This window comes from Mya arenaria, chromosome 5 (assembly GCF_026914265.1).
Source record: "Mya arenaria isolate MELC-2E11 chromosome 5, ASM2691426v1".
In the NCBI taxonomy this organism is placed as follows: Eukaryota; Metazoa; Mollusca; class Bivalvia; order Myida; family Myidae; genus Mya; species Mya arenaria.
In genome coordinates this window covers 51,329,826-51,342,579 of record NC_069126.1, presented here as the reverse complement: position 1 = coordinate 51,342,579, position 12,754 = coordinate 51,329,826, and the positions used below count along the sequence as shown (strand labels likewise).

Genomic DNA, 12,754 nt, shown 5'->3' with positions numbered 1-12,754 from the left:
ATTGTATGTTCAAACGTATGACATAATGATTTTAAAATATGAAGATTTGTCGTCCGCATGAGTGGTAAGGCGGTTTGTGGAACGATATTGGCGTGAGGAAATGCACGATGTTTTGTGCTGTGGTATAAAGAATGTTAAAGGCGTGTTTCATCCCTCAAGGTTTTTATTTGGCAGCGACAACATGCGTTAATTCAGTTTATTTCATTAATATTTTTTTTACGTTTATTTTTTTTCATTTACTGTTACAAAATATATTCATAGTTAATTATCACAATACGAACGGACGCAGCGAGAACGGACAAGCTTGTCGCATAAAAAATAGCAGTGTAAGTAGAGTTTCGCTCATTTAAGTTTCCATTTCACACTTGTATTATGAGACAATGCCTTTACTTCACAATGTTAATTAAAATGCACGAGTTTCATGTTCGCAATTTAAAGGTTCAACAGACTCTTGAACTATACATATAAAATACTTTCCGTCATTTGTTTAGTAAATAATGAATGACAGAATTCCTCGCACGGCGTTAGTGTTGCTTTGGATATTTCTTTTTTTAATATGAATTGAATTATTTTATGATATATTTATAAGATGAACTGGATATATCCTTATTCTAATATGTTGGTAAGAATAATATAATGATTCCTCTTTTGTTAATCTTTATGTGATGTCATATGGGGAGCTTTCTAACCAGATCAGAGTGTACATCTTGCGATAGGCGCAAACTAACATCGGAAAGCTTCATGACTTCCAGTGACAAAGACACGTACGGTATCAATTTGTTAAGAAAAAGAAGAATTTCTCTCATGCTTTTCGATCAAATATGGAGTTTTACCAGTGAAATAACAATAGTGAAAATATCAATTTCACTGCAAAATCAGGAGTGAAAATATCCATAACTACCTTTTAAATCCCTTGTAGTTACTACCCCTTGATCAAAACAGAACACTTCACTTTTGAGACAGAAATTGTTTGCAAATAAAACTATTGAAATTTAAAGAAATGTTACATAAGTTTAAATAAAGAAATATTTGAAAATTAACACCTAACCTTTTATTCGAAAAATGGTTATCCCGTTTTTTTAAACGTTTTTTTTATCTTGAAGCTGAATGTTCGAACGTTTGCTTTCATACCAAACAAATTACAGACGAAAACAACTCTTCGAATATAAAAAGAATGTTATATCATCGTTCAAATGTATTTTGAACTGTTTGTCGTTGAAATACGTAATACGACCTTTCCGAAAAATTCACTAAACAATTTACAGATTTTTTACTACACCCACGCCTCAAAATTTGTAAACAAATTAGCGTGGTCCTCATACATAAAAACCTGTCTTCAAGCAAAACAGACTGGTCTCTGACATAAGATGGCTGAATATCCATGTATCATGAAAAAACTCTTAATCTAAGAAAATTGTTTTATATCCAATAATTATCCGCAATTGTTTTGCCAAAACATTCAACCTTTCAAATGTTAATTCAATTAATGGCAGTGTAGTAATTTGGTTATGCATTCATACCACGCTTAAACTTAAATTGTTTTCGTTATTTTTGAAACATGGATGTACTTATAAAACTTCATTGATAACTGTTCATAAAATCTTTGCACCAAAAAACGAGCGAATAATAAACTATAAAACAGAATATCAGAGAACTCTTTCGCAACAAACCGGAAATAGAAAATAGACAGCTATAATATTGCATGTGTGTGTGTGAGGGGGAAGGGGGGGGGGGGTTCTTTTAACTCTACATACTGGAACAGAGAGATAGTTTAATACGATATTAAATATATGATTCGCGTCAGAAGAAAATCTGCTTTTAATTTATGACAATAATTACGTAAATATTATTTTTACATATTTGGAACATTTAATCAGTTTTAATTGAATGCGCCGATGTTTTCTTACACAAAAACGCATTCAAAAGAAACCAACTGTGTAGCATTTGCGTGAATATTCTCTGTTTTATAACATCACGCTTACGGCGTTAGATATTTGGATTCTTTTCTTTAAAACAGACAGAAAAACAAATTGAATCTTGATCTTTCATTACATTTCTATCGAAAAAGAATTGCACATTCAATTGAAGTTCGACACATGTCAGCATGACGTCACTTGGGTTGCTAGACAACTGGCATTGTTTTTATTTTCTAAAGTGTCGTATTTCAACGACATGCGCAGTTTGTATGTGTTTAATTATAATAAATCAAACAATCACAATCAATACTCGCTAATTCACAATAACAGAATGATCACACGGGTGACAGTCAATATAATATATCATATTTTACATCAAAGTTCAAACATTAATCATAACATGAACGTTATATAACAATCGGGTATAGGGAGTACGATTATATTGAGGTTAATTTTGTTAATATTGTTCATGCTCTGCGTGACTTCAAGTGCAATGTTTAACGAATATGGATCATTTGACAAGATATGATTATAATATAGAGTAAAAAACAACACGAATGAAAATGTTTTATTGATCGTAAAACCATTGGAATTACTTATTAGATAAATATTCAAGTGTCTCTTAAATCGGACCACTACATATTACATGAAGGTCTTTAAAGATGCAGTCCCAGCGCAAAACTGTTCCCGCTTCTATTTGGACACGTGTTTGCTGACACACCGACGGAGATATTCCTTCCTGTCCGTGGTGTCCACTAGAGGCATGAAAGAGCGGTCCTTAAGGAGGTTAATATTGAGTTTCTTCGCCGCCCCTTTTCCCGTTACAATCACGATGCCCGGAAGATTATTTCTTGAGAATAATAAAAATAAATTGGTCTTTAATAGGTAAAACTGGTTCCTTTCGAAACGGAAATTCTGTTATATAATATGGGTCAACGGAGAATAATGATGTATTCTTCAAAAGTAAATGCACAATACATAAAAGCTAAATCTAAATATGCGTAGCACACAAATACTAACCGTATTCTTACAAAATACTTGAAATGCATGGATAGGAACGATTTCAAGTCTCTTCAGATCCACTGCGGGTAGCGCACCTATTCGTTGGTCACAGACGACCTATCAACCGCTTCTGCCAGCTCGTCAATCGTTCGTATCATGACGTCTGTACGCTTTGTTCAGGGTTGCGAAGACACTGGTCACATGGCAACCGGCAAGGCCTGCAAAATATTATTTCTTTCCTGACTTTTAGTTTAAGGCAAATTGAGAACTTAGATGCTCTAACTTTGTATTTATGCTTTTAATGTTTTGATATGAAAGACCGTACCTGGTACATGTATTTGCATCAAATATTCGATCTTTGTCTGCTGTCCAGTAATAACACAAAGAAAGTAGCAAATGACGTACATATTTTTATTTTGCCCTGCAACAAGAAATCGTAATGGCATGATTTTCATGAACAAGGTTTCTTTATCACAAACGAAATACGATACTAGTACATAACAAACTAATTGTTTTTTACGTTTTAAAGTACATAACATTACATGAAGTAACTAAATTCATTCGAAATTTGCATTGTAAATAGTGAACGTTTCGCCCGGGACACAGTGAGACTCGAGCGCATAGTCGATGATAGAGGGAATGGTGTAAGGTCTATGTGTTTTCTTCCCATCTATTCCCATGGCTTTTTCTTCATCAATTAAGAAAGTATGCTGTTTCCCCGCGCTGATTCTGAATCCGAAGATTTGTACTTTCCGCAGGGATAGGAAGATAGTGGGCTCATCTGTCGACTGTAGACTGAAGTCAAAGGCGTAATGGTGGAAAGTGTCTGGTTCCATCCATTATATACCTCCCTTTCCTATGATATATAAACATATATGAAAGGTTAATTGATTGCGCTGCATATGTAAAAGTTATGATATTTTGTAATTCTGTAAACACTGACGACGGCGTATAACCTGCATATTTCAATATGGTAACTTTGTCTTTTAAACAATTTACGTGAATAAATATCCATCATCTTATATACCAAAGACACCGTATAGAGTAGAGAATATCTTTTAAACGTGTCATATTAAATGATAACTGTGAGTCAAACACTTATTGTACAAACGTTAGTGTGTGCATGTTAAGCCTCAATGATGTGGGCGCGTATGGCTCCTGTTGCGTCCTTCTTCTTTTCCTCAGTGATTGCGTTTGCGATCTGCTGTCTCATTTTCTCGCATTTTGCGCACACGTCATCTCTTGGCTTTGCTATTTTAATATGGGGGCCGCATGAAGACCAGATTGTTTTAAATGCAGACAGTTTCACACGCCGTACATTTTTTGTCTGTACTTTTACCACTCTCTGAATTTAGTGATAAAACCTTTTTACGCGTCCTCGTTTGTACAATTGGCCCGTATATCCGGTGGCTCACATAGAACTTGGTCATCTTGACAACCCTCGTGCTTATCACCAATAATTGTTCTGCGCTTAATTGTGTCTCTATTTCTGTTCTATAGAATTTCGAAGACCATCGAGTTAATTGTCTCATTAATGAAATAAGGTGTATACTAACTTTGGGAAAAGCAGTCTTTTTACAATAGTAGTCTTCCAAAACAATGTGAGATTTTGTTAACTCCATGAAATAAAAAGTTGTTTTATATTTTTTTTAATTTATTCAGCACAGGTTTAATTTAAACAGGTATCTTTAACATTTCGAAAAAAAATACCCAGTGCTTTTATATATTCAGTAGTAAGATTGATACCATCAATCAATTTGATATTGTTGTAATTTGATCTACCTATCCAAAAACCATGTGTTTTTGTTCGGTTAAATTTAAGACCTAAATGTTTTCCAAAGGTATCTTTTTTTTCTCGAACAATAGGTATTTCATAATAAAAAGTAAGCAGAAAGAGGACATCCTTGACGGACTCCACGATGTTGATATAATGAGTCGGATATCCATCCATTATTTGATTTTTTATGAAATATAGCAGTAAAAGGTTTTTACCCATTTGAAAAAAGAATCTTTAAAGCCAAATTTAGTCACAATATTAAGCGTCAACGGCCATTCAACTATGTAGAAAAGTTAAAATCTAAAAATAGTATAATTGCTCCTTCTTGATTGGTATTATCAGTATAATCCTTTATGCCTTCTATGTGTCCAATATTAAAACATATATTTCTATGTTTTTTGTATACCCTTGCTGATCAAGGCTTATAATACTCGGAATTGAAGGCGATTTGCTAGAATTGTTGCTCTGAGTTTAAGATCTATGTTTAAAAGAGATATCGGACGCCAATTCTCAAGATTTTCTGGATTGTCGTTTTCATACAGCAATGAAAACAATCCTTGTGTCTGGGTAAAGGACAATTCACCTTTATTGTAACTTTCATTTAGTGCCATAACTACTAAATTACCTATAATATCCCAAATAGCTTTATAAAATTCAACAGTGAAACCATCGAGGCCAGGGCTTTCGTTAAGCATCATATCATTTTGAACTGCTGTTTCTTCTTGGTGTGTTATTTTACCTTCGTATTTGTCGGCTAAATAAGGTTTTAAACTAGACTCTATGACGATACGTTTTAAATCATGCTCATAATCTACATTATCATTGAAAACACTTGTTTATTAATCATTGTAAAATTTTACTTCTGCGTATAATAATTCCTCAGTTTGAAAGACTTTGTCTCCGTTTATTAAGAACGAATTTTTAAAATTTCTGCTTTGGTGAGATTTTTCTAAAATTAGAAATCATTTAGAATCAGTGTCCACCTTTTCAATGAAGTCAACTTTAAAACGTATTTGCACCCGTGGTTTTGTGTAAATGTAAAATTGTATCATTTATTTTAAAAGACGAGGAGTAACAGCTGACCTTTAAACACTGGTGAATTCCTAATGATTAAGCTTACCTATTTTTCAGTAGCTTTGATAGTTGACATATTCAATTTCAGTGCCTTAACTATTCTAATTTATTTTAATGTACCTACAGCTTGCACGTTTTTGAGCAAACTCCGTGCAGTGGTTATTCCGAGCAAATGAAAGTATTCAGTTGCATCAATTCCTTGATCATTTTAATGTATTTTTTAGATAGACATATTTGAAAATCATAGTAAATAGGCTGTGTCAATTGCGTATAAACATATCTGGATTAATCAAGTACAAGGACTTTCAAGAAAATAAATATCAGTAATTAATGAACTGCTCTATCTATGTCAATTTTTGTCAGCATCAAATATTTCTGGCGGTGGATTTTACACTCAAAATATGAATAATGTATTTTTACAATCATTTGGAACATATCTGAATTATGGCTGCCAAATCATCTGAAAAAAACTCTGAATATTTTATCAATAGTATCAACCATAGCATCATTTATCGTTGATTTCAACATAGGATTGCTAAGCTAAATCGACATAATCGTGTTACAGAACATTGTATTCTTTGAGGGACAAAAGTCAAACATATATAACTTAAAAGTTAAAAGTTACCTCTTTGTTTCCTCTGATAGTGAAAAAACTAAAACGGAACACTAGTTATGCACTTCTTTTCATTCAGTAAAATTGAAAAAAAAATCAACCAAAGAAAAAAAACATATTTTTTTTAAAATTTAATTCAAATAATTGGGTTTTTTTTCGATTCAAGTTACATAACTATTTTATTCAAAGCCAATCTCCCTGATTAATTTTGGATAGGAAATTAATCAGTTACAGCTATCTGACTGTTTTCTTGGTTTTAGATCTGAAAGCACATGTTTTGTCATGGTAGCCGTTGTGTACTGGGTCGCTTAATAACGGGCGGTTATTGGCTACTGCTAGTTATAATCATTTAATTGCACTTACATTATAAATAAACATTGTGAAAAAAACATAAAAATAAGATTTGCTGTGGAAACTTTTTATGGGGAATAAAATGTTCTTTCCCCATAAATTATGCAATTAACAGAAATTAATATAATTTCTATCTAAATAAAATAAAAATAAATGAATTTAACTAAGTGTTATTTATTTTAAATAAAATATGTGTCCATGCCGGTATCAGTTGATCCGGAAAAGTTGGATGTTTGATCGCCTGTCAACCAGTCCCTAAAACTCAAACCATGTTTAAGATGCAAGCCCAGAATTGGAAAGGGCTTAAACAAATTAAATTTGTTTTGATATATACATGTATTGAGTTGTGTAGATTATCATATATTGCACCAATAAATATGAGACTTACATGTTTCCTGGCTAGTTCAAAAAAATCTGAATTTCGATGATTGGCATGTTATTAAAATAAAATTAGGGATATTGTCATAGCCTTTGTGTTAATGTCAGAATAGTCGGTGTTGCTGTGTATTTTTAGTTCTTTAGTTTTTTAATTTAGCACATAGTGCTATGTGTGAGCTATTGTGTAAGAAACTGATTGTCTGTCATCAACATTTTCCTTTAACCAACTTTTCTTCCTTTACCACTTGGACAATGTCAACCAAACTTTACAGGAATGTTACAGGAAACAAACAGATAACCAGAGATGATATTCATTCCGATGAAAATTCTGGAAAATACAAGAATAGCATCTCTTATCATTTTGGCGTGGCTCAGGTCAGGAGGAGAATATTAAAAAGATAATTTCTATCAAATAAGAACATACAAGTTGCACTGGTTAGAGTGTAAGACTTTTCAATTGATATACTTTTATGAGAAATGTTAATCAGCAATGCAATTAAGAAATTGAAATGTTACGTGTGTTGTGTTCTGCAGTGGCATACAGGCGAAATGTTTTCAATAAGTCGTCCGTTTAATAACTTGAGAACCCTTTTTTCAAATCAGGTGAGTGATATAGGGCATATTCTGTGTTCATCGTTGAGTTAAATTGATCAGTATTTATGTAACACGTTTTATGAATATGTAACATGGGGTTACTTGTGTGTCAATAGGGTAAAGGTTTTTCAAACATTTACATTATTTGGAATAGCATTTGGTGTAAGTGGGATAAGTGACTTAAAATTTATTACCAAATAGTTTCTGCTCAAAAACTTTGAGGTAGTTTAAACTTATTTAATTTACAACGATTGTGAAACAAGTTATTACAACATTTTATCACTCATTCTTGTTGTCATGATATTTCGCGAGAGTTTGGTCTTGTGTTGTGGGGAAATCGGAGTAACCGGAAAAATCCCACTTCTCCGGCTTGGTGACCACAAACCAAACTCACATGCGCCGGGTATCGAGCCCGGGTCGCCTTGGTTAGAAGCGAGTGTGCTAACCACAGCGATAACCGGACAACCACTTTGAGTTAACATACGAGTTATGAATACTAAGGCAGGCCATGCGGCGATGTATCTTTGTGGTGCTAAAGATTAGCAAGAAGAAAGAGAAGGTCACTGCTTTTATAACAATACTCCTAGTGGCACAAATAAAAACAAACATGTTTTGTGACATTGACCTGTAATCAAGCACTTACTTCTGATCAATTCTCTTCATATGATGGTTCGGCGCAGCCATGAAGATATAGATCACACGTGTCTAGCTATATGAGAAGACAAGGGTTTCACACTCTGCCAAACTTACATGACAAGATGAACTCTTCTCAGGACCCAGCACTGCAACCCGCACACGTAAACAAAGATTTCGAATGCAAAAAGTGGGGTGGAAGGAGAGAGATGTCGAATTGAAATCATTTCTGTGCTGTGTCATTTCTTCATTCCGGGGGTCGATGTATATTATTTTGGCGGATGCTGGGCATGCTGTGCAACAAGTGTGCAGTTTGTCGGCAAACAATCAACATAGCAGTCTTTTTCACCAGCTTGGCAACTGGAGGAGATAACTTTATTGCTTGAAACCACTGCATGAGGGGGCAAGTGTAGGCTCATCAAATTGTCTCAAAGTTAAAACAAGGAAAAGTAGTTTGTCAAGGATATGAATCTACTTGCTTTAAAAACAATTGTAACTTGACGGATAAATACTATATATATGTTAAATGAATGGACATTTTTTAAATAAAAAGTACAGTTTTTCTTATATATGTGAATTGTGCATATTAAAGGGTAAATCATGTTGCCATTGCATCGTACGTTATTAAAAAAAAACTGTTTTTTACTGCGAATGTTTTGACGAAGGGAATATGTCTCCAACCGGGGTGTGAGATTAGATTGAAAAGAGTTCTATGGCAGTAAAATGTGTTTTAACTAAGGAAACTGTTTTCGTTAGAATTGAAGAAAAATTGCCACCTGATAATTTTCCCCCTCTTATCAATTCGCTTTTTCAAATCGACATTTTGGACTTTTAACACTCGCTGTTATGCTTAATGTTGATTCAATTTGTCCGCTTTATTGTAGCTGATACTATTTGATGCAAGTTTGGATCTAATATTCGCTAAAACATCAAGTATTCGAGTGTTTTATCTTTCAGTTATTTACCTTTGTTTTAATAATAACGCAAAACTTGTAGTATATTTTTCATTTCATTACACTATTCAACCAAAAGGGTTGTTAATTTACATTTAAATATAATCATGATTGTTTTATTCACTGCACATGATTTAATTATCTTGGACTCTTCTTAAAAACGGTAGCGTCTTGATAGATTTTCGTCAATAACATCACCATAGGTTCCGTCAACAATTTAATCTCTATTTAAATCACTGTGACAGTGAATGTACAATGTGTCAATAGAATTAGTAATGTTTGGCAATGAAGTTCTGAGTTTGTCTTAGAATACGGTAACTTATTCACTTGCTAAACACATTTTCTTGCATTGCGGATGATAACAATTATAAATGTATTATTATTTGACTGAAACTGTTCTAGGTTATTTAAAAAAAGTAGAAATGAATTGACAAATCCTTCAAATGCATTACGTTTTCTCCTGTTTGTACACATATCTAATATTTCGTATAGTACATGCTATTGTAAAATTCCTAGGATATATACTTGTACAGATGAAATATTCGTTTAAATATTACATCATTTAATATAAGATGCGAACAAGGACCCTTCGTCGGTGAGAGTGACAATACGTGATTTAAAGTACATGTTTAATTGTATGTTGTAATCGCTACACATTGTTGCTTGTAGGACCACCAGACCGGCCTTTAGTTTCGTTAAACAAGAACCCTTCCGTCGGTGAAAATGTCAATGTCACCTGCAGTAGTACCTCCACAACAATACCGACAAACCACGGGCTTAGTTTATCCTACACCTGGACGATAGATGGTCAAACAAACCCTGTGGGAACACGTTACACATACTCTGCTTCCAGACACCGACTTACTATCTCTAAAGTGCACAAGACAGACAACATAATTGTATTGAAATGCTCGGCAACCGAAGTCGTAACAAACGGTTACACGTCGTCCGAGAGCTTGGGATTTCCCTTCAACGTGCTGTGTATGTATTATATTTTTTGTCTGGTATACTCGATTATTGATTTGGAGGTTATGACGGTAGACAAAATTGCAATTCAATTACAATTAACAGCCAGAATAAGTCATGCTACTAGAAAGACAAATACAGTCAATATTTGATTGTAATCGAGTGCCATATGTCATACATACTGACAAAAACACAACAAATACCAATGCTGTTGTACACCTTAATTTCTTTCCTTCAATGAGCTGCCTATCTGCAATGATGGTTTTGATGGTAATGCTGCTGCTGCTGTTGCTGTTGCTGCTACCTCTGCCGCTGCTGATGCTGATGCTGATGATAATGATGATGATGATAATGATGATGATGATGATGATAATGATGATGATGATGATGATGATGATGATGATGATGATGATGATGATGATGATGATGATGATGATGATGATGATGATGATGATGATGATGATTTCTAAATGTGCTACTTCAGTAATTATAGCGTAATTAATTTAATACCGAGTCAAATCTAGTATTCACATCTAGAACGAGATGGAATACTTGTTATGTAACTGTATATCCTTCACAAACTATTGTAAGCTTGAATCACGCTAAAGCGCTCCTTCAGGAGGGTAAAAAAAGATGTCTTTCTCCATGTAACGTGTTTTTGGAATAGACAGTATTATATGCGTTTCCTATATCCATCAGTACAGATAGTATTAGCTTTAGACCTGCTGCCACGTTTTTAAGCAAACCATAAAATTTGTTCTTACTCCACTCACGTGTCTGTGAACGAGATTGTATATGTTTATTTCTACAGCACTCAGACAGTCTGGGAAATGAAGTCTTCAGTCCCGCTTCAATACCTTTTAAGAAAGCCATCAACTCGCATTTCTGTTTGCACGGCTGCATTTATGCTATATTTCTATTCCCCTCAGACGGTCCAGACAGTGTAAGGTTTAGCCCCGCTGCCACGTCCTATGAGGAGGCCCTTAACTCTGTTCTTGACCCAGTCACGTGCCAAGCTGACTGTAACGGATGCAGTTTCGCGTGGTCACGAGGACATACCACTATTGTTAACACAGATGTGCTTAGTTTGGAGGCGCTGTCAGTGGACGAGGCAGGCCAGTATACGTGTACGGCTTCTAGAACTGGGGCTGCACGAAGGAACAAAACACTCAGTATTGCAGTCATACGTGAGTGGAACGTTCTTAAAAGTTGTGTTAACCTCCTTCAAGATTTATAAAGTGTAGTAATCGAATGTAGGCGAAATCATTATGTATTGTCTAACATTGCAGTTTATCAATTGAATTCACTGCTGTTGGTCAGATCATCACAACTTATTATTCCATGCGGTATCACTTTGAAATCAGAAACAGCTTAGGCTAATAAATCATACGATAACAAAACAGAAATTGCACCGTTAACATAACACGAACGTTTATGTAATGTAAGATCGTAATAGTTTGTATGCGGATTAACTATACATCTGCTAACATCTTACTTCTTGTTTAATTGCTAACATGTTGGAAAGAATAACAATTCCTAATTTAGTATTTAAAACACGAATAACTGAAATAAGTAAGAAATATATTTCATATCAGATGGTCCGAGTAGCGTGTCTTTGATCCCAGCTGACACCCTTTACACGGTTGGTATTGGTGGAGCCATAGGAACAGTGACATGCTCAGCGCATTGTTGGCCTTGCTCCTACACTTGGACTGGGCCCGGCTCGTTTTCATCATCAGAACCAACCATTAGTCTAAAAGGTATAACAAAAGTGTCGGACGGAAGGTACACATGCACTGCAATCAATGAAAGGTCGTCGATCTCCAGCTATGCCTACATTGATGTTAACGTTCTCTGTAAGTATATTTTCTATGTTTTTTTTTTTTAAATCTAAGATAAACAACACAAAAAGTGAACCTCACTCGTATAACACATTTACTTTTACCTTAATTTTTAAAAAACGCTATTCACATACCTTTAAGATATAATGAGTCTTATCACATTTTATTACTACAAGTGTTGTGACAACAACCCCACACCAAACCCTCCTAAAAATAAAAAAAATAATAAAAAAATAAATAAGTAAATATAAATATAGATACATATAATAAAATCGGGGAGCATATCGAATATATATATCATTTTTATATTGGTTACTTCTAACAGTAGCTGTTAATAAGAGTAAGCATGTATATAGATATACTGTTTTCTTAGACAGTACTTTACGGGCTATAAGCAATCATTGTAAAACATTATTATAATAATTATGCAATTTATAATTAAAATAACCATGCGAGAATAAATATTCAATTGTATTTGAATCCAAATGTATATCCACATGACAAGAACTGTGTTAAGTTCCTCATTTTATACGCTAGCTGAGACAACAACAAGCTACTCATCCACCATTTGCGAAGAAAGCCATGGCCACATACGCTTCACTGTAAGGAAACTATGACCTTTCGAGTGTATAAATGTACCACCGTACAGTAATCAA

At 34.1% G+C, this 12,754-nt stretch overlaps 1 protein-coding gene across 1 annotated transcript in view; it reads left to right on the top strand.

Annotated features, from left to right (window-relative positions):
* LOC128234504 (hemicentin-1-like) overlaps positions 1 to 12,754 on the top strand; it is a 59,120-nt gene that overhangs the window by 8,821 nt on the left and 37,545 nt on the right. The window contains exons 3-5 of the mRNA XM_052948762.1: positions 9,961 to 10,272; positions 11,187 to 11,444; positions 11,853 to 12,113. Of these exons, the coding sequence (XP_052804722.1) occupies positions 9,961 to 10,272; positions 11,187 to 11,444; positions 11,853 to 12,113 (831 nt within the window). The remainder of the gene's footprint in view (positions 1 to 9,960; positions 10,273 to 11,186; positions 11,445 to 11,852; positions 12,114 to 12,754) is intronic.